This window comes from Quercus robur, chromosome 6, assembly GCF_932294415.1.
Source record: "Quercus robur chromosome 6, dhQueRobu3.1, whole genome shotgun sequence".
Lineage (NCBI taxonomy): Eukaryota > Viridiplantae > Streptophyta > Magnoliopsida > Fagales > Fagaceae > Quercus > Quercus robur.
Genome location: NC_065539.1, coordinates 290,098 through 312,459, shown reverse-complemented (window position 1 = coordinate 312,459; position 22,362 = coordinate 290,098). Strand labels below are relative to the sequence as shown.

Here is a 22,362-nt window from a genome sequence, read left to right as displayed (position 1 = left end):
TTCAAAGTGATAATTCTTTGTTAACAAGGGTTTCGGCCCTAAGTACTGTTTGAAAGAAAAGGACATCAGCACATCCATTCACAAAATAATTATTGTAGAAAAGAAAGAATACGTAAAATGGGATAAAGTCATCTTTTATTAGACAAAGAAGTAGTACAGCATATAATAAGGGGCTTAAACAAGCCTATACCAGAAGCTAACTACAGAAGCAAAAGAAAGAAAAAAAGGGGGGGGATACATGGGAACGATAAATCCTTCAATTTTGCTCTAGCATCGACTAAGTATGTCCGGATGGCACCAGTGATGGAAGAGAAGAAGAAGCAGAGGCGCCTGGGTGGCCCCAGTGATGGAAGAGAAGAAGAAGAGGAGGCGTCTAGGTGGCACCAATGATGGAAGAGAGGAAGAAGCGGGGATGCAAAATCCCCATACCAGCTCTGACTGCAATCGAGTAAGTACCATATTAGCAGCAGTCGAGCGAGAACGGATGGTACCGGCGATGAGAAATCTCAGTGCGGTCGCATTAAAAATCTGATGCGACATCCACCTGCTTCAGATTTTGGCTGAAGGAAGAAGAGACTCCTTTCTTGCCTTATCGAGGGGAAGAAATGTCTTGAGTCTTTGTCTCCCTTGCCCTGACCGGGCCATCTTGAGTCTTGGAGATACCCAAGGCTTCTGAAGAGGGTGTGGTCCCTTCACCCTCATCCTGGCCTTGACCATGTCACCCCCTAAGGCTCAGTCACACTGGCAATAGGGACTTTAGGGCATAACTGGAGGCTTAGGGATTTGAAAAGGTTAAAGGGTCTACAAATAAAGGAAATGACCTCCCACCATGCTTCTTATATGGGGGGCAAGCCTGGCGGCATTTAACCTGTACAAATCTCCAAGAAAAACTACAAACAAGATAAGTCCCGCTCAATTCCCAAAGCAGTCTTCAGCCGTTGGATTTGCGTCGCCTTGTAAAGAGGCCTTATTAAAGGCGCGTCTCATGTACCGAAACGGCCAGAATGCGTCATGGGTAAACTAAAAGAATGTCTCACAACCAGGAGCGTATCCCAAGCCAATGAAAAGGCTCTGGCAGTGATGAAGTACAAAACTTGGCAAGTCGTGGCATAGGCCCAACGTCACCAAAACCCTCCTCTCCGTCCGAGGAGCCGGACAGCAGGATTTTGAGGGGCTATTGTGGGGCCAGAGAATTTGTAATCCCGACCCACTTTACATTAGGGCCCAAGGCCCGTACCGAGGAGAGACGTTGCTGAGGACGTGCAACGAAAGTCCAAATGGCCTAGAGGTGTAGCCGAGGACGATCTTGTCCTTGGCATCCCAAAATTTAGAAGGAAAGAATGGCACGCCATCAAAGGCAGACCTCAGAGCGCTCCTAGAAGAAAGGGCGAGTACGGTGTAGGAACGGTTCAAGGGAAAGACTGCCATTACTGCAATTAAGTACTCTGCGCCTGACAGGGCCATGCTCTTTAGCTTTTACAACCACCCCAACCACTTTGGGTATGGGCTAACAAGACAAGTATCAGCCCTAAAAAGCTGAACCTACACGTGGACGTTTGAAAGAGGGAAAAAGCTAATATAAAAGGAGGAGGAAACAACCAGAAAAAGGGGACGGCATGATGTATCGTCTCTAAGACTGTTGAAACCTAGCATAAAAGGGATTATAAGAACACGAAGCTCCTCGGACAAGATCCAAGAACCGGAGCCACCCAAGCCATGCCGGGGAGAAAGTCTTCTTGGATACGCTCAGTGCACCTCTGTGCGATCATCATGAACACCATAACTAACGGCTATCCGTTCACCAAGGCTTAGCCTTTTAGCCCACTCTCTACAAATTTTATTGTTTGGGCCTTTGATGTTCGAACCCAATACACCAATTTGGAGTCGTTACAAATTGAGTTCTTACAGTTCATATTAAGTAATATGTGTTAGTAGTTTTAATATATGTCCTTATTAGAGCATTCGTGTCAGACAATATAAAGTAGAAAAAGATATATGTAAGGACACAGAAATCAAACAGCCTAGGTCCACTTAGAATAGTGATGATTGGGTAGCTCAATTAGGCCCAAATCAATACATATTTGTAAGAGAGTGGGTTCAACAAAAAGGAGGGCTTAGCTTGAGGACAAAAATAAGGAAAGAAAGACTACAAAACACAAATTATGTATTTATATGGCTTGTTACAAGCTTGCCCGAGGAGGCAAGTGATACACAGAATGATACATTGTTCACGCTTTTCTCTCAATGTTCTTGTTCTAACTCCTCTCCTTTCGATATCTGTTATGTTGGATCCTTTTCATCTGGAAGTTCCATTCCCTTATATACTTCTCAGCACTTTAAATCTTAACCCCTCATCTCCACCTACCCAAATTCTCATCATGACACATGCCCCCTTAAATTTCTGATGAAGGTGGTAGAAGGAGCTGCTTAGCTATGAAATTCACTGTTTAGGTCATTTCCTTATCAATGCAGCTGAAGCTATTGTCAACCATTTAATGCGGAGGCAGTAATCTACTTCTCACTAGAAACTTCTCCTACCCCCCATGATTCTCTCTTCAAACCCTGTCCTTCCCAATTGGAGCTCTCAAAAGTCTTATGTCTCTTCTTCTCCTCTCCTTGGGTGGATTCCCTCTTCAGGCTTATGATGCCTTAATAATCATACTAACAGCTCAACAATCCCTTCCTTGGTCCTTGGGCTCCTACAACATCAATTTTACACATATAAGTCCCAAAATCACCTACATCAGTCAAGTTAAAAATGTGTAAATTTGTAAAGTTGCTTCAATAATTGTATAAATTTATGTTGACATTATCTATTTTCCACCTTGTTTTTTATTTTTTCTTTACGTACCTCAAAAATAAAGGAAGAGAGTGAATGATAGTTGTTGTGTGTGAAGACAGAAAAATAATATAAAGAAATCAAGAAAAAATTTATATTTTAACGACATGTAGTATAAAATAGATAATCTGACGTAGAAAGTTTTAAAATATTAGTAAGTAAAATAAAGATAAAAAATAGACTCTTATAAATTTTAAAAAAAAATTACACAAGCCTGTCTGAATGCTCTAAACAATAAATAAAGAGAAATGCTAACGAATGCGCTTAGAGCATTGGTTAATAATCCATTTAAAAAAAGTTTTTATGGAAAAAGAAAAAAAAAACAATTTTTTTGATAACTTTTTTCATTTCTCATAAAAATACTGTCAAAATTTTCCTAAATTAAATTATTAATCAATATTGTAAGAGCACTTATTAACTTAACTCATAAACAAAAGAAGACTATTTTTTTAAACCCCCGAGCCAAAAAATAGAGAAAGTAGTGGGCGACACAAAAAATGTAAAAGGAGAGTGCTTTTGCACGCAATTTTAACAAAAGAAGAGCAGCACGCAAGTCATGGTGAATGCTGAGGAGTGAGTGTGTGTGTCTCCCACAAATCCATCAACAATTGAAAGCTTTTATTAATGATGTCCCTCATTCCCGATTATCATATACTTTTACTGAAACAGAAGAATCTAAACAAATACTAATTTGTTACGCATGGACAATTAGAAACGAGGAACAAAATGGAAGTGCACCGCGCACTACTATAGTATAGTATAGTATTTAAATATTGCCAATAATTATGAAAGTAAAAATTGATGAGGCATGTACGATATCTTATTTTTGGTTATTACCCATCAAAAATGAAATTTTATTGGTATAATTTGCCAAATTAAAATCATGATTTGAAAGCTGTGTTGAATTGATGCTTTAGTTATTGCAACTGCCAACCAATTTTTTTTTTTTTTTGAGAAGAACTGCCAACCAATTTGACTGGGGAGTAAACCAACCTTTCATTATGATCGGTAACTACTTTGTGATTATACTATTTACTGAAAGAAAATGATATGTTCACAACATTTTCACAATATTTTTATAATAAATTTTAAATGGAAGGTTATTACTAGTTGTTATTATTGGGGCAAAAAAGTAATCTTAGTGTTATGTTCAAATTTGAACCAATAATAACTAACCATCTGTAATTTATTATAAAAATATTATAAAAATGTTGTGGACATAGCATCTCTCTTTATCAAATCCCGAAAAACTGAAAATACTTCTATGAGATGCTGTTTTGACTTGTGCGTCTTAGGGAATCCAATAAATTGGCCCCTCTTTCTAACTCCTCAAACCAACCAATAAGCTCGAGTTGTAAATTTTTTAGGGTTTTGAGTTGACTCACTGCATGGTCATGTGAAATACCACCATTTTCCAAACTTTATTTTTAAACTGCTCCCCATCTCCACTTTTATATCTGTACTTAATTACTTATTATTAGAAAGGGGATTTTCTACTTTTATGTCATATTATGAATACGTAAAATAAAAATAAATCTTTCATGGGTGTAAGCAGTGCTGGAGCTAGAATTTAATCTCAGGAGGGCAGAATTTACATGCACATATGCATGTGCACTTAAACACACACACACATATATATATATATATATATATATATATATATATATATATATATATATACTTGAGACCAATTTGAAATATAAAAGTTATTCATGGGTGATATGTAAAGGTAAGAAAACTCACAAAAATATAGTATTCATCATATTTTGTTTACTTGTTAAGAGTTTTTTTTCCCATAAATAAACCTTTTTTAGATTTTTTTTTTCAAAATCTAAATTTTCACTTATAAATGAAAATATTTTTAATAATTAAATTGACATTAGGTACAAGTTAAAATAAATTTATTATATTATGTAATTATCTTCAATTTTGGTTACTTATACGAAGTTTTATATTAGTGTGTGTTTGGGTTAGGATTAAAAATTAAAATTATTTCACTATTCAACTTATTTTTGTTACTATTCATAGACCACACTGCACTTTTTGGCACTATTTATAGGCTCCACTATACTATTTCAACTAACTTTTACTTTTATCTATAGTACTTTCAGTAATAATTTTTCAGTTTCAACAAAATAAGCGGTATCTAAATACACCCTTAATGCAAATAAATTATTACATAAAGAATTTGAGGTTCTCTCGACCCTACTCCATTTATGTAGTAGATTTTTGTTTGTTGATTTCATTTATATTTTTTTGGTTGCTTTTTTTATTATTAATTTTTTACATGCAAGGGGTAAACTTTTTAATTTAAAAATACAATATGGGTGTTAAAAAGTTAATCATCTAAATGATTTTTGGATAAATAAATTAATCTTTTGGATGAATAGTTTCTACATAAGTTATATATAATTTGGCTAAATGATAGCAATCATTACTGTAGGGACACGATTCGCGTTGGACCACAGCAGGGTTGGGTTCACACGTAAATGGACCCATACAATATCATTTGTAGAGAGTGGGGTCGAGAGGCTAAGCCATGTTTACTCAGCCGTGGTTTTGTTGGGTTGTTCCTGCCTGATCTAGAGGTGTTCGCCCCTTTAGGTCTTACTCTTTCCGGAAGAATCCCTCCTCCTTTAGGTTGCAAATTTTCCTTTTATATTAGCATGCATTCAATTTCCTTCGTCCACGTGTAGGGTTGAACTTTCCTAGCCTGACACTTGTCCCATCAGTTTAAGACCTGAGCTGTTGGGAGTGGTTGAGTAGGCTAAAGAGACACGACTCTGTGAGAGGCAAAGCTCCGTCTAGGGCAGGTAGTTTGGGCAGCCTGTCCTAGATATTTTATATTTCTTACAAGATTATCCCTTTGCCGCTTTTACCCCTTTCCTTAGTGTAGCTCTGGGCTAACCGAGGGCTGTACCTTCCTCGGCGGCTTCTATGGCCCATTAGTGCTTTGTGTTTATTGGGCTGGGACTACTATCCTCCTCGGCCTGGGCCTTAAGTATCCCTGTGAATAGGTGGATCTGGCCCATCTGTTGTCGGGCCCCACAATAGCCCCTCAAAACCCTGCTATCCAACTCCTCGGTTGGAAAGGTGGGTTTTGATAATACCGAGACTTTATTGCGGCTCATTAAGTTCGGCCCTTGATCAACGTCAGCGACTTTTCACCTCCCCAAGTGATGTGCCGGTCTACGTGATAATTCCCTTGACTTACGCGTGAGGCGTTTATTCCGTTTGGTTAGCCGTAGGGCGCTTTTAATGTCTTCTTTTTACGAGGCCTCTTAACTCTATCGGTTAAGGATAGCTTGGAGAAACGAAACGGTTTTGCATTTACTAGCAGATTTCTTAGAGGATCGGAACGTGTCACGTACCCTCGTCTTTTTCCCCTATATAAAGAGAGAAGATAAGAAGGTGATTCTCTCATATGCGAATCCCTTAGACTTTTCTCAGAATCCGCCTCTTCCCTCTGGTTATTCCTCATTTGACAACACGTCCCCCATAGTGATCAACTATGAATGAATCTTTCCTTTCCCAGAAATACCCTACCTTAATGAAACTTGAGATGGCTCGGTCGGGGCAAGGGTGGTGGAGACTCAAGGTTTGTCTCCCCATTCTTTTAGCCAAAATCCGAAGCAGGGGCTCGTCACATCCTATTTCCGGTGTGACTGAGTCAAAAACCTCCCTTGTCATCTCCATCTGCTCTCTCATGAGCATACCTAATAAGGCTCCCCTTCTCCCTCTTTTGCTCCTTTTATTTTCTTTTCATTGCTTCTCTCTTCTTCTCCTCCTTCCCGCTCATGTCCTCCATCTTCTTTTTCCCTTGCTTTCTTCAGCAACAAGAGCTTGTTGAAGTGCTTCCATGTCTTCTAATTCTTCTTCCTTCTCCTTCATTATTTTTGTATAAGGATCTTCTCCTGACATGAACAGCACTGAGGCATAGATTTCAGAGAGACTTTGAAGGCGAGTTCAGAAGACACCTAATGGTTTATCTATTTGTATTACGAATGTTGTTACTGTTTTAGCAGTTCATTTTTTGTATAGGCTTGTGTAAGCCCTTCCTTGTACGTTGTAATAATAATTTTTCATATCAATAAAAGTTACTGTTACTCTATTTCGTATGTCTTATTTATATATTCTAGCAAATGCGAAAGCGCTGCTCGGCATAATAGTATAGCATTTGAATCAATAATAACTAAGAACGAAGTAATCGTTGATAAAAAGATGCCACGATAATTTTAACAAAATTATTATTCAATATAACAGTCCGACCAGTAAGGAATGAGACTTATCTTAAAATTAGCAGTGATGGGTGTCAAATGTCCGATTAGGTGTGAGAAGTATTTATCCGAGGACATGTTACCCCTCGGATGAATGGCCTCCTTAGGTTGACGATCATTAGGTTGCCCTGCCATCTCCACGAGGCGTGAGCATTAACCTTTTCCATTATTTAAGTCGAAAAAAATCCCTTCATTAGGGCAGCTGACTTCCAAAGAAGCTTGAGTCCGAGGACTTTGCAAAACCTGGGCTTTGTTCAGGACTTATACGTTTTATCTTATGCACTTGATTTTTCCCCGAAGGCTTGAGTCCGAGACTTGGGTTTTGTCGGTATTGGGTTTTACCTTTTAGCATGGGTCCGAGAACCATGCGAGCCTTAGGTTCTGTCCGAGACCAATGTCTGCACTAGTACTTGGTTTCCCTTTTAGCTTGAGTCCGAGGACCATGCAAGCCTTAGGTTCTGTCCAAGACCAATGTCTGCATCAGTACTTGGTTTCCCCTATCTTTGAGCATTTCCCGAGGTGCCCAAAAGTGACTGTCCTCGGCCATGGCCGCTGCTCAGCGTCGGCCAAGGTACCTGGGCCCTTACACCAAGCGGCCTCGGGTCCACGAATCCACCTAGCCTATGAATTAAGAGATATTTCTGCAACTTCTGGCCACGTGGTACTCTCTGATGTCACGATGACCGAAGTGCGCCTTTACGAGGCTCTTTAATCTTGTGGTTGCAGTTGATGTTGGAAGTTGAGCCAAGACCACTTTGTCTGTAGTGCTCCTTGGGACGCTGCATGAGTTGACTACCATCATCTTGTCTTTTCAAATAAATAGGAGGGAGAGATGGTTGCTTTATATATAACACCCCTTCTTTCAGTTTTCTCTCACATCACGCTTCCCACATCCGGAGCTCTCCTTTCTTGGCATAACATGTTGAAAACGAAGGTTGGGAATAAAGAACTTCCTCCGCCGCAGAAGCGCCGTGTCTTCATGAGGCTTATAACAATAAGGCATGGGCACAGGAAGCACAAATTCAGGAGAGTACTCCCTCTCCGCCGAGAGGGAAAGGAATCTTCCCCTCTTTTAGTCAAAATCCGAAGCAGGTTCTGTTCATGCCAGAGTTTTGGTACGGCAGAAGAAGGGTTTTCCTCCATCAGCGCCTCCGCTTTGCGGTAGGCGTATATTTAGAGAAAGCCCCATCACCTTCAACTCTCTACACCTTTTCTTCAATGGTGTCAGGTTCAAGTTGGATCTCTTTCGCTGTTTGAGTTGTGGGCAAGTGAGAGCTTTGAAGAAGAGCAAGGTCTTGGTGCTGTAGCCAACTTCTCCTCTGACCTACTTCCTCGGCTTTTACTTATTCTCTTGTATCTTCCTTTCTTTTGGTCATGTAGTGAACTTTGGCACAGACCGGTTCTAGCTTTTCATTGTACATTGTACTGTCTTTTTGCTTTAGTAAGAAATGACGATTTCTTTATTTATTCTGAATGTTGTTCCTTTGATAAAACTACTTTGTGAGTTGGTGTACTCCATGTGTGTGTTTCTCCTTGGCAGTATTCAGAGCAAGGACTCTTGAAACCCGATTCAACTAATTCTAATCTATGGACACTAACAGACATGATAATAACTCGTAGTAAGTTAAACTTAGGAAACTAACCGAGATGTCGATTGAACGCTCTGTAATAAGCGTGGGAATATCGTCTGAGGGTGACGAACTTTGAATAATTCATCCGAGGGCACGACCAAGCGTTGCGTGACTTTGGTGGTGCTTTTGAAAACTCGTTAATCCATTCCATACTGGTCCCTTTAGTGTTAAGGGTTCAAAAGCAGACTAGAGAGTCCATGTAACACAGCTTTTCCATTTAAGTAGTTGGTTTCCCCAGAGGCTTGGGTCCGAGGACCATGCAAGGCCTTGGTTCTGTCCAAAACTTGTCTTTGGTTTCCCCAGAGGCTTGGGTCCGAGGACCATGCAAGGCCTTGGTTCTGTCCAAAACTTGTGTGATGCTTTTTAAGTAGTTGGTTTCCCCAGAGGCTTGGGTCCGAGGACCATGCAAGGCCTTGGTTCTGTCCAAAACTTGTATGATTCTTTTTAAGTAGTTGGTTTCCCCAGAGGCTTGGGTCCGAGGACCATGCAAGGCCTTGGTTCTGTCCAAAACTTGTATGATTCTTTTTAAGTAGTTGGTTTCCCCAGAGGCTTGGGTCCGAGGACCATGCAAGGCCTTGGTTCTGTCCAAAACTTGTATGATTCTTATTAAGTAGTTGGTTTCCCCAGAGGCTTGGGTCCGAGGACCATGCAAGGCCTTGGTTCTGTCCAAAACTTGTATGATTCTTCTTAAGTAGTTGGTTTCCCCAGAGGCTTGGGTCCGAGGACCATGCAAGGCCTTGGTTCTGTCCAAAACTTGTATGATTCTTTTTAAGTAGTTGGTTTCCCCAGAGGCTTGGGTCCGAGGACCATGCAAGGCCTTGGTTCTGTCCAAAACTTGTATGATTCTTTTTAAGTAGTTGGTTTCCCCAGAGGCTTGGGTCCGAGGACCATGCAAGGCCTTGGTTCTGTCCAAAACTTGTATATTCTTCTTAAGTAGTTGGTTTCCCCAGAGGCTTGGGTCCGAGGACCATGCAAGGCCTTGGTTCTGTCCAAAACTTGTATGATTCTTCTTAAGTAGTTGGTTTCCCCAGAGGCTTGGGTCCGAGGACCATGCAAGGCCTTGGTTCTGTCCAAAACTTGTATGATTCTTCTTAAGTAGTTGGTTTCCCCAGAGGCTTGGGTCCGAGGACCATGCAAGGCCTTGGTTCTGTCCAAAACTTGTATATTCTTCTTAAGTAGTTGGTTTCCCCAGAGGCTTGGGTCCGAGGACCATGCAAGGCCTTGGTTCTGTCCAAAACTTGTATGATTCTTCTTAAGTAGTTGGTTTCCCCAGAGGCTTGGGTCCGAGGACCATGCAAGGCCTTGGTTCTGTCCAAAACTTGTATGATTCTTCTTAAGTAGTTGGGTTCCCCAGAGGCTTGGGTCCGAGGACCATGCAAGGCCTTGGTTCTGTCCAAAACTTGTATGATTCTTTTTAAGTAGTTGGTTTCCCCAGAGGCTTGGGTCCGAGGACCATGCAAGGCCTTGGTTCTGTCCAAAACTTGTATGATTCTTTTTAAGTAGTTGGTTTCCCCAGAGGCTTGGGTCCGAGGACCATGCAAGGCCTTGGTTCTGTCCAAAACTTGTATATTCTTCTTAAGTAGTTGGTTTCCCCAGAGGCTTGGGTCCGAGGACCATGCAAGGCCTTGGTTCTGTCCAAAACTTGTATGATTCTTCTTAAGTAGTTGGTTTCCCCAGAGGCTTGGGTCCGAGGACCATGCAAGGCCTTGGTTCTGTCCAAAACTTGTATGATTCTTCTTAAGTAGTTGGTTTCCCCAGAGGCTTGGGTCCGAGGACCATGCAAGGCCTTGGTTCTGTCCAAAACTTGTATGATTCTTTTTAAGTAGTTGGTTTCCCCAGAGGCTTGGGTCCGAGGACCATGCAAGGCCTTGGTTCTGTCCAAAACTTGTATGATTCTTTTTAAGTAGTTGGTTTCCCCAGAGGCTTGGGTCCGAGGACCATGCAAGGCCTTGGTTCTGTCCAAAACTTGTATGATTCTTTTTAAGTAGTTGGTTTCCCCAGAGGCTTGGGTCCGAGGACCATGCAAGGCCTTGGTTCTGTCCAAAACTTGTATGATTCTTTTTAAGTAGTTGGTTTCCCCAGAGGCTTGGGTCCGAGGACCATGCAAGGCCTTGGTTCTGTCCAAAACTTGTATATTCTTCTTAAGTAGTTGGTTTCCCCAGAGGCTTGGGTCCGAGGACCATGCAAGGCCTTGGTTCTGTCCAAAACTTGTATGATTCTTCTTAAGTAGTTGGTTTCCCCAGAGGCTTGGGTCCGAGGACCATGCAAGGCCTTGGTTCTGTCCAAAACTTGTATGATTCTTCTTAAGTAGTTGGTTTCCCCAGAGGCTTGGGTCCGAGGACCATGCAAGGCCTTGGTTCTGTCCAAAACTTGTATGATTCTTTTTAAGTAGTTGGTTTCCCCAGAGGCTTGGGTCCGAGGACCATGCAAGGCCTTGGTTCTGTCCAAAACTTGTATGATTCTTTTTAAGTAGTTGGTTTCCCCAGAGGCTTGGGTCCGAGGACCATGCAAGGCCTTGGTTCTGTCCAAAACTTGTATGATTCTTTTTAAGTAGTTGGTTTCCCCAGAGGCTTGGGTCCGAGGACCATGCAAGGCCTTGGTTCTGTCCAAAACTTGTATGATTCTTTTTAAGTAGTTGGTTTTCTGAAGGTTTAGCTCCTCAAATAAGGTGAGGGGAGCTGGCCTGGTGTTTGAAGCCCCTAGTAAGAGCTTATGTTAGAACACCAGCAATACGTCGCCGGTGATATAGGCACCTTCATAGCCCCTTGTTCGACAGAAGCTCAACTTCACCATCGCTCGAGCTAACATGCAAGCCTCCCCACGGTGGGCGCCAATTGTAGGGACACGATTCGCGTTGGACCACAGCAGGGTTGGGTTCACACGTAAATGGACCCATACAATATCATTTGTAGAGAGTGGGGTCGAGAGGCTAAGCCATGTTTACTCAGCCGTGGTTTTGTTGGGTTGTTCCTGCCTGATCTAGAGGTGTTCGCCCCTTTAGGTCTTACTCTTTCCGGAAGAATCCCTCCTCCTTTAGGTTGCAAATTTTCCTTTTATATTAGCATGCATTCAATTTCCTTCGTCCACGTGTAGGGTTGAACTTTCCTAGCCTGACACTTGTCCCATCAGTTTAAGACCTGAGCTGTTGGGAGTGGTTGAGTAGGCTAAAGAGACACGACTCTGTGAGAGGCAAAGCTCCGTCTAGGGCAGGTAGTTTGGGCAGCCTGTCCTAGATATTTTATATTTCTTACAAGATTATCCCTTTGCCGCTTTTACCCCTTTCCTTAGTGTAGCTCTGGGCTAACCGAGGGCTGTACCTTCCTCGGCGGCTTCTATGGCCCATTAGTGCTTTGTGTTTATTGGGCTGGGACTACTATCCTCCTCGGCCTGGGCCTTAAGTATCCCTGTGAATAGGTGGATCTGGCCCATCTGTTGTCGGGCCCCACAATTACAATATAAGAGATTACAATGAAGAATTAAGATTGGTTATTAAAAATGATGATAAATTAAAATTGGCATTTTTTTTTTTTTTTTTTTTTGGTTGAGGGAAATAAGGTTAGTGTGTGTGTGTGTATTTTTGAGAGAGTAATTTTGAAAAATAACTGCCACCGGAATTGAAGAAGGTTAAGTAAAAACAAAAAAGGTTGGTTATGGCGGACAGGGAAGGCAGCGTGGTTGGTTGGTACTCAAATCAAATCTGACCAAAAAAAGCAAAAGTCCCTTTCTTTTGGTGTGATATCTCTCTTCCTCCCTCCTCCATACCCCATACTGCATAAATAACTCTCTCTCGCACAAGCACTAACTTGTACTACTACTAGTGGTGCTCTTTCTCTTCCCTATCTATCATCGCTGTTTTCGTCTCTTTCTGCACTGCACCGCACCGCCCACGCTAAATCCTGCAGATTTATTAATGTGAACATTCTCTCCTTTCACGGGCCCACTACTTTTTATTTATTTTATCATTATTGTTCTATCTTTGTTTTCAAATTGTTTTGTAGTGGCCACTCTTTCTTTATTATTTTATTTATAACTGCTCAAAGCCTGATCTTCTTTGCTTTTAGCTTTTGGCTTTTATTTCTTTTTGTGTGAGCAGAGTAGAGTTTGAGGCCTGAGCTCTGAGCGCTGAGTCTGAGAGGGAGGACCCCTTTTTTTTTGGGAAACAAATTAATGGCTTTTTCATTCAGGATCAGGATCAGGATCAGGATCATCCTACTACTCTTCTATCTCTTTCTTTCTCAAATCACCCTTTCTTTTTCCGCCAAGGTTCCCTTCTTCTTCTTCTTTTTCACATCAATACTATTACTACTACTTCTTTCTTAATGAATATTCAGTTACGCTTTTTCTATTTTATTTGTACCCAAATGAAAATCATAACTTTTGGGTTTTGGTTATGCAGGTTTTTGTAGTGTATATGGGAAGCAAAACTGGTGAAGAAGACCCAGAGGAGACTCTTACCCAACACCATGAAATACTTGCTGCTGTTCACGCTGGAAAGTAAGCTCAAACTCTTTTTTTTTTTTGGTTTCTGCCTTTCCAATTTCAACGCTCGTCTGCTACTGAAATATACTTGTATATAACAAACAGCATGGAGCAAGCACAGGCATCTCACGTTTACAGCTACACACATGGTTTCACTGGCTTTGCCGCCAAGTTGACCCAACACCAAGCTTCCCAGATTTCTAGTGAGCCCCTTTTCTTAATCAAACTCCCCTTTTTATAGAAATATAATCAAACATCATATTGTTGCAAGTAAATTCAATGATTTTTTGGAACAGAGATGCCGGGAGTGGTTTCGGTGTTTCCTAATTTGAAAAGAAGACTACACACCACGCATTCGTGGGATTTCATGGGTCTTGTGGGCGAGGAAACCATGGAGATTCCTGGGTTTTCTACCAAGAACCAGGTCAATGTCATTGTTGGTTTCATTGATACCGGTCAGCTTTCTCTCTCTCTCTCTCTCTTTTACTATCTTTTAAGTTTTAGATTAGGTATCCTTTCTTTTACTCCTATTATTTCTGTTTCTGTACACAAACAAACAAAAACCGTCCTTCCTTTATTACTTCTGTTCTGTACAAACCAAAGAAAGAGACAATTAGAATTAGTTCCTTCATAACACTCTGCACCTTATCCTTCATTTCATTTACTAGGCATATGCCTATATGATTAAATGGTCCAATCATAAACTCTGTACAAGATACCAATTTTTTTTTTTCTTTCATAATTTGATTGCTTGATCAGTTAATGATTTGCTCACTTTATCTTTCATTATTCTTTAATAACTTAGAAGTAATACAAGCGTTTTTTTGCTTAATAATTATGCAATCCTAATTACATCCCCTTTTGTTTACTTACGTTACGCCGTTACATCCCCTACTTTACTAATTCCTACTAATGTTAGACATCTTATTCAATCAGCAGCACTGCACATTTTTGCACAAATTATTGCCTTCTGTATACTTGAACGTGTGTGTGCCTCCATTTGGATAGGACCTATTTCATTGGACTTTTATCTATCCAAACATAAATAAAAACATTGGTGGTCTTAAATTTTGATTGCCATTTAAAGCAGGAATTTGGCCTGAATCCCCAAGTTTTAGTGATGCCGACATGCCTCCAGTGCCTTCTAGATGGAAGGGGCAATGCCAATCAGGAGAAGCATTCAATGCTTCATCTTGCAACAGGTTTTGCCATAGTTTTCCCTTTGCATGTTTTATATCATTTTATGAACATCAACGAAAAGGAGGGTCCTTAGCATCAGCAAAATATTTATTTTTTTAGGAAACTGATTGGAGCAAGATACTATTTTAGTGGCTATGAAGCAGAAGAAGAAGAAGAAGAAGAAGAAGCAGTGAACACAGTGTCATTCAGATCTCCCAGGGACAGCTCTGGCCATGGCAGCCACACAACCTCAACAGCTGCTGGTCGCTATGTGAAAAACATGAATTATAAGGGGCTGGCAGCTGGAGGAGCTAGAGGAGGTGCACCAATGGCCAGGATTGCAGTATATAAGACATGTTGGGACTCAGGTTGCTATGATGTTGACTTACTAGCTGCCTTTGATGATGCAATTAGAGATGGGGTTCACATCTTGTCTCTGTCTTTGGGTCCTGATGCTCCCCAGGGAGACTATTTCAATGATGCCATCTCTGTGGGGTCATTTCATGCTGCCACCCATGGGATTTTGGTAGTTGCTTCAGTTGGAAATGAAGGAAACCAAGGTTCTGCAACAAATCTTGCTCCGTGGATGATAACTGTTGCTGCTAGTTCAACAGACAGGGATTTCTCTTCTGATATCGTGTTAGGAGATGGTACCAATTTCACGGTAATACTATTAACCTTTTTTTTTTTTTTTTTTTTTTTTTTTTTTTTTTTCAGAGATTTTTGTAGTCTATTATAGAGCCTTATGAAATCTTAGTTGCTGGATAGGGTGAAAGTCTCAGTCTCTTTAAAATGAATGCCTCCGCGAGGATCATTTCTGCCTCTGAAGCCTTTGCAGGATATTTCACTCCTTATCAATCCAGGTGAAGCAGAAGGTACTTGGTAGTGACTGCAATTTCAATGTCAACATCAAGGACAACCTTAATTTTTTTTTCCCTGTCCTACTTCTTACAGTTACTGCTTGGAGAGTTCCTTAAATAGAACAAAGGCCAGAGGGAAGGTTCTAGTCTGTCAACATGTAGAGAGTTCAATGGAGTCAAAGCTGGAAAAGAGTGTTGTGGTGAAAGAAGCTGGCGGAGTTGGGATGATACTTGTTGATGAGGCAGATAAGGATGTCGCCATCCCCTTTGAGATCCCTGCAGCTATTGTTGGGAGGGGAACAGGAGATCAGATTCTTGCCTATGTTAATCGCACACGGTTTGTTTTATTATTAACAAGATGGAAAGGTGAGTATGCAGTTTGAATTTGTCTGGGTTTCTGACACAGGCCATTTTGTTGTTGTGAACAGCAAACCAGTGTCTAGGATTTTCCCTGCGAAGACTATATTGGGGTCCCAACCTGCACCTCGTGTTGCAGCATTTTCTTCAAAAGGTCCCAATGCCTTGACCCCAGAAATTTTGAAGGTAAATTTCTCTATAAAATCAAGAATTCTGAAGGTGTAACTGGATTTTTTTCATTTTTTATTTCATTCTTTACATGCCTCTTTTTCTCTTTTTAAAAAAAATTTAACCTAATATTCTTAAATCATCTGATGGTTCTACTCTATAGCCTGATGTCACAGCTCCTGGATTGAACATCCTTGCTGCCTGGTCACCAGCAGTTGGAAAATTGCAATTCAACATTCTCTCTGGGACTTCCATGTCTTGCCCGCATGTAACAGGAATTGCTACCTTGATCAAAGCTGTTCATCCTTCATGGTCTCCATCTGCTATTAAATCTGCCATCATGACAACTGGTAGTATATCCTAGTTTTTCCTGATAATTCTTTACAGATATTGAGTTACCTAATGTTGTTGAATTCCCTGTTTTCTCAAACAATGTGAAACACAGCTTTATTTTCATTTATATTTTTCCTGCTTCTTTGACTATGTAAGCATCTGCATTTTCCCAACCTTTTTTTAAGAATGGATATGTTAAATCCACCTAAAATTGACTAAATAGTGAAGGGCTTGATACACACACACACACACGCACAAATTAATTACTATTATTTATTTCGAAGTTTGCTTTGTTTAGAATAAATGAAGTCTAAAAATTATGCTGATTAGTGATTACAAATGGAATATGCAGCTACTACTCTGGATAAGCATCACAAACCAATCATAGTGGATTCTGAAGGAAGAAGGGGTAATGCATTTGATTATGGGTCTGGATTTGTGAACCCAATGAGAGTCCTTGATCCAGGTCTCGTCTATGACGCTCATCCGAGGGATTATATTTCGTTCCTCTGTTCGATTGGTTATGATAAGAAGTCATTGCATTTGATCACAAGAGACAACAGCACATGCCATGAAACATTATTCAGAACACCATCCGCCCTGAACTATCCTTCTATCACAGTGCCCAATCTCAATGACAACTTCTCAGTGACTCGAACTGTGACAAATGTTGGGAAACCAAAAAGTATTTATAAAGCTGTAGTTTCTTCTCCCATTGGAATTAATGTCACTGTTGTACCAAACCGATTAATCTTCAACCACTTTGGCCAGAAGATCAAGTTCAGTGTGAATTTCAAGGTGGCTGCTGCTGCTGCTGCTACATCAAAAGGCTATGCTTTTGGGTCCTTATCATGGAGAAACAAAAAATCACAGGTTACCAGCCCTCTGGTTGTCCGGGTTGCACCCTCCAACATGGGATTGATGAGATAATGGCAGTTGAACTGTATAAAAATAGATTAGGAGTTTGCAATTCCTTATAGATAAAACAACCAAACCTACAGGAATGAAAATGCTGAGAAGCAAGTGAAGTGAAGATTGATGTTCGCTATTACCTCATGTTATATGTCTAGAGATGGCTGAGTAATGGAACTAGTGTCATGTCATTTTTCCAACAATTAACTAACGGTACAATGGCAGATTATGGAACAAGATATGGTTTTACTTTTTCCCCCTTCTTCTCTCTGCAACGTGGTTATCAACTTATCGTGATGCCATAGATCCTTTTTCCGTAATTAAATGTAAAATTTATGTATAGCACTGGACCTTGATGCATTTGGCATACAAGAATGCGATGTAGTCCCTTGATGACAAAATACATAAAGCAGTTAATTGTTTTTTGTATTTTAGATTCCTCTTCGTTACTAATGTGGATTACCTGAGCCAAAGTTTACAGGAAAATGCAACCATAGTAGAGTTATAGTAAAGCTTAAGCAGCCTAACCCTCTCTCTATATATAAGAGAGTGAGAGAGAGAGACGCAATCCTATAAAGTTTGATGGGCTCTTTCAATCGGTTTTATATTTGAACTTATTCAGACCCAAGGCATTCAAATAAGTCTATAAACGGCTTGCAACTTGCAAGACGTCATTCTTGAAGGTGATTGTGCTTCATTATTTACTGCACTTCAACAAACTGAACCAAGTTTAGCGATTTTTGGAACATTGGTGGAAGATATCAAATGGACAGCTTCAAGATTTAGAAGGGTCATTTTCAATTTCACTAATATTGTTAGTAATCATGCTTCCCATGTGCTAGCCAAAGAGGCTCTCTTGAGAGATTCTGTTGGAATATGAGTGGAGGATTGTCCCCTATTTCTTTTACCATCTGTACATTCTGATCAATTTTAATCTATAAATCTGCTATCGTTTACATATTATTATAAAAAAAAAAAGAAAAAAAAAAAAAGGATAGTCTTCAATTTTTTGTTTAATTAATAGTCTAATTACATCTTTTTTTATACTAGCGTATAACCGGCAAAATGCAAAATGCAGGGAATCCGCTAGTGTATTTATTACACTAGCGTATAAACTCTCAATCTATATATTTTTTTCTTTATCATCTCGTACACAAAATGTCCTTAATATTTTAATTTAAACTTCAGTTAATACCAGTAAATTTGTACAATAAACTTGATAGGCTGCAGTATACGTCCCACAACGTTGATTGCACTATCCACTTACAACTCTGATGCATTGGAAGTATTCGAGCATCGGAGAAACACCACTAATTACAGACATGCAACTAATTATAGACAGGGTCAACCGTTGACCAACTCTTTTATCTTTGAAGATCATGTGTTCATAACAGAGTTAAGAAACTCGACAATCACAAAAGCCCATAATGATGTAAAGAAATTAGGAGTTAAGGTAAATGCAACCCCTGGGACTGCATATCTGAAGGATCAATCAAGCCTTCTAATACAACAAGCTGGTCCAACAGTCCAAGCTTCTCATCTTCAAGAGTCTTTACCTCATCTTCCATCTCTTTCAGCTCTCTCCCCAACACAAAGCTCTCTTCCTCCAGCAGCAAATACTTCCGCCTTAATGCTCGATACTCACTTCCAGATGCAGAAGAATCAGGCAATGAATCAGAGTTTGATCTCTCCGATTGCTGGAATGATGGCAAAACCTCATTCTTAAAGTTTCTCTTGGAGGCCTTCTGAGTTTTCAATGACAAAGGCCCTTGTACCCCTTGAACTTCTCTGACATCATTCCCCTGTAAATGAAAGGGAGAAGTGTTTTGGGTTGAGATTTTCTTCTTCCGTAACTTAGGATTTGAATTTTCCTCGGACTGTGGCATCCTTGGATCTTGCATTTCCACCAGCAAAATCTAAACAATGTTCACTGCCACAAAACACAGGCTAGCTAGTTCAGAGGCAAGGAGTGTATATCCTGAAACTTGGACGATACAAATTTTTTTTTTTTGATAAGTAAAAACTTGGATGATAAATTTATTATACACATTCTTCAAGAAAAGAAGTCCAACAAGTCCTTTGTAAATACATTTATGAGAACCTCCTCCCACTATAAGAACAAGGTGAAGGTAGCTGTTATGGGCTCAATACTCACTGTGTAAACATGTAACTTACAAATAAAAAAATTATATATAAAAAAAAAAAGTCCTTTGTAGATGCAACCCTTTCACTCTATAAATATATTCCTAACCGCCCCCACCACACCCAGAAAATTTTTTTAAGTACCAAAGAAATCATGTAGAAAGTAACTTTATGTTAGAATAAGAATAGATCAGGGGAAGAGGAGAGAAGACGAGGGGGAATGGGAAGAGGAAGGAGTGGCACATCTCTCCCAATCCAAATATACCCCAAGTCTAAGGGACTACGACAAACCAACATGCAGAGGGAAAAAACATGATTATGTGGTATCGAATCAAGCACAGAGAACTGAATCAATTTAGCACCCTACGAATATAAAAGTTTTTTTACCTAAAAGATTTTAGCAGTTTTATCTTATGGCTCCAGCATGCTTTCATGTTCATCTTCAAAAACAATCAAGCATATGCTCAACAGTAACTATAAGGAAGGGGGATTTAATAAAATCCTTCAAAAATAAATAAATAAAAAACAAATAAAAAATTCAAGTAGACTTCATTTAAGTTATTGAATTCCCTAATTTTTCTGCCAGTACTTACTACCTATAGCATCAAGAGTACCACATTCTCTACATCAAGAGCCAGCACATGCATTTTAGGTTAACCAAGCATTTGTTAACACAGCCCTTAATCCAAGTGCAGCTCTAGAGTCACCTAGCCACCAATTTATAGCTTGGTCCATTATTTAGGATCTCATTTTATTCAAAATTAAGTGGAATTGAACACAAATAGAAATGGCAATACATAACCTTCATTTCTTTATTTACAAGCAATTTAAGAAACCAAAACAACAATATACCTATGTCATTGTGAGGAACCACCTTGATCCATGTTCTGAATAGCCTTATCGACCATCAAAATCCAAACTCTTATAAGAGGTGTTACTCCACACTAAACATACACCATTAGTTCTTTTGAAAAAAACCGAGTATACGTAATCTACAGACAAATACTCATTTGAAAGTGTCCCACGGTGATCTAATATCTTTTCAACAAAATGATGTGAGAATCCGCGGTGAAGAAATAAGGAGATTATGCTAAAGCAGGTTTCACTCAACACAGAGCTTCTTTTTACTGGTAAATTATACACTATACTGAGTGGGTCTTGAACCCACAACCTCACTCTTCATCCCATTCTTATAAGAGAGGAAGTTGTCATTCGAACTATAGCTCATTGACAGGTTCCACTCAACATTGTTTATCAAAAAATCCTGAAAAATGAACTATCCCAAAATAATAGCTGAACATCCCTTTCAACTGATTGATCCACTCCTATGTTGACCATAATCATTCCAATATTCATTATCAAGGCCGTTCCACTTGAATTGAATCTCAAGGTAAGGACCACAGACGGCAACTTAATACAAACAACAGGGTTGATATCGCGTAAAATAAACTAATGGCAAAAGCTCATTAAGATTCATCAACACAAGGACCATCAGGACTGCACAATCTAGGGAAAGCAACTTTCCATTGTGCGTGCTTATCTCAAATTCAGCATCAACATCATATCATTTTCAGAACAAAAAATATATGCTAAAATGTACTTTACACCCTCTAAGTTTAGAGTTGCTTCTAAATCAGTCCTTCGATTTTTAAACCTTTCAATTTACACCATCAATTATTACAACAATGTCAATGTGCCCCTTCCGTTACACTATTGTATTTTTGCCGTTAACCCGTCTAAAAACGACATTGTTTTTCTACTTTTTCTGCACAAAATGACATCCTTGTTGTGTGGCTTAACAGGAAGGTTTTAACAGATGTTGATGGAATGGGCACATTTTTAAAAATTCAATATTTGGGGAAGTGGGGATTTGAACCCTGGATGTCTATATTGGAAACACCAGTTGAGCTACAAGACTCATGGCAGAATGGGCACATTGATATTGCTGTAATATTTGAGGGTGTAAATTGTTAGCTTTAGTAGTTAAGGGACCGATTAAGAAGCAAAGTCAAACTTAGCAGGTGTAAATAGTAATTATCCTCAATATAAAAACTGCAAAACACTATTTTAGGGGGGAAAGGTGGAAATTAAAAAAAGAATGGATGATGGATCTCATCTTTCAAAATGATCTCTTAACATCTTACATAGAAAGGCAAACATTCCACTTGGACTGATGTAATCAAGTTTGATATGCAATTTATAGTTATAGATGCGAAAAGCCAAAAAGAAGGCTTTATTCAAATTATAGGATAAAAGTAGGGTTTCATATAAAGAAAGGAGATGGTAGGATGACAAGAAGGGAATGAAGAGGAAGGGAAGAAAACAGGGCGGGCCGGCCCTTCCCTTAGGCGAGTTAGGCAATTGCCTAAGGCCCCCAAGTCCCAAAATTTTAGAAAAGAACCAACCGGGTAGTAGAGGATTTAGTTTCAAATGAATTCCAAAAATAATCTGGCACATCCTTTTAACCAAAAAATCAAAAATTTTGGTAAATCCTATTAAACATTGGTTCTAAACAAAATCATTGAGCAAAAAACAAACAGATAAACTACAAATCCGGTCTAAGAGATTAACCACAAAACAATCACAAATCAAAACAAATAAATCCACTCAAAACCCTAAAAATTTTACCTTTCACTCTAGTCTGTGCTCTCCGCCTCTCTCTAGTCTCCAGTCTCCAGCTGGACCGCCTCAGCCTCTCTCTGATTCTCTGCTCTCCGCCTCTCTCAAGTCTCAACTGCTCACCTCACTGTATCAGGTTCTGAGGTTCAGGAATCAGGTATAAAATTATAAATATTTGGGCACAGGGCACTCCATTTTATTTGTTAAGAACTTAAGATAACTTTGTTGATTTGGGCCCTCCCTGGCTGGTTTTGTAACTTTGTTTATCACTTATCAGTTTATCATTATGGCTGCCTGGACCCTCCCTGGACTGGGCGTTAAGTTTGGGCCTTCAAGCTTTTTTTTTTTTTTTGGTTATAGATAGGATTTGTTTTTTTTTTTTTTTTTTTTTTTTGGGTTATAGATAGGATTTGTTTTTTTTTTTTTTTTTTTTTTTGGGTGGGTCTTATTAATAAGTCTTGTGTCAGTGTTATGGCTGTGTTTAAATTTTTGTTATGCTTGTGCTTAATTGGTTGAAATTGCTAAAAACTTGTTATTGTTCAGTGAAACTACAACAATACGCACGT

At 39.6% G+C, this 22,362-nt stretch overlaps 2 protein-coding genes across 5 annotated transcripts; one reads left to right on the top strand and one right to left on the bottom strand.

Moving 5' to 3' along the window:
• The first annotated feature begins 12,508 nt into the window (after positions 1 to 12,508).
• Positions 12,509 to 17,469, top strand: LOC126690394 (subtilisin-like serine-protease S). 2 transcript variants are annotated; one of them, XM_050385505.1, is made up of 12 exons: positions 12,509 to 12,659; positions 12,809 to 13,010; positions 13,144 to 13,241; positions 13,332 to 13,429; positions 13,523 to 13,681; positions 14,314 to 14,428; positions 14,526 to 15,069; positions 15,174 to 15,268; positions 15,360 to 15,602; positions 15,694 to 15,808; positions 15,954 to 16,140; positions 16,476 to 17,469. In XM_050385505.1, exons 2-12 carry the CDS (start codon positions 12,915 to 12,917, stop codon positions 17,051 to 17,053), a joined length of 2,328 nt encoding a protein of 775 aa, XP_050241462.1. In that variant the 5' UTR covers positions 12,509 to 12,659; positions 12,809 to 12,914; the 3' UTR covers positions 17,054 to 17,469. The 2 variants fall into 2 exon arrangements, with proteins under 2 accessions (XP_050241462.1, XP_050241463.1); XM_050385506.1 differs by having other exon boundaries at positions 12,511 to 12,659; positions 14,317 to 14,428.
• A 716-nt stretch (positions 17,470 to 18,185) lies between these two features.
• LOC126690393 (uncharacterized) lies at positions 18,186 to 22,058 on the bottom strand. Of its 3 annotated transcripts, none has more exons than XM_050385504.1 (2): positions 21,806 to 22,058; positions 18,186 to 19,019 (listed from the first exon to the last, which is right to left on the bottom strand). In XM_050385504.1, the coding sequence occupies exon 2, from the start codon at positions 18,934 to 18,936 to the stop codon at positions 18,484 to 18,486; it is 453 nt and encodes a 150-aa protein (XP_050241461.1). In that variant the 5' UTR covers positions 18,937 to 19,019; positions 21,806 to 22,058; the 3' UTR covers positions 18,186 to 18,483. The 3 variants fall into 3 exon arrangements, with proteins under 3 accessions (XP_050241461.1, XP_050241460.1, XP_050241459.1); XM_050385503.1 differs by having other exon boundaries at positions 18,186 to 19,013; positions 21,806 to 22,057; XM_050385502.1 differs by having other exon boundaries at positions 18,186 to 18,965; positions 21,806 to 22,055.
• Between the last annotated feature and the right edge of the window lie 304 nt (positions 22,059 to 22,362).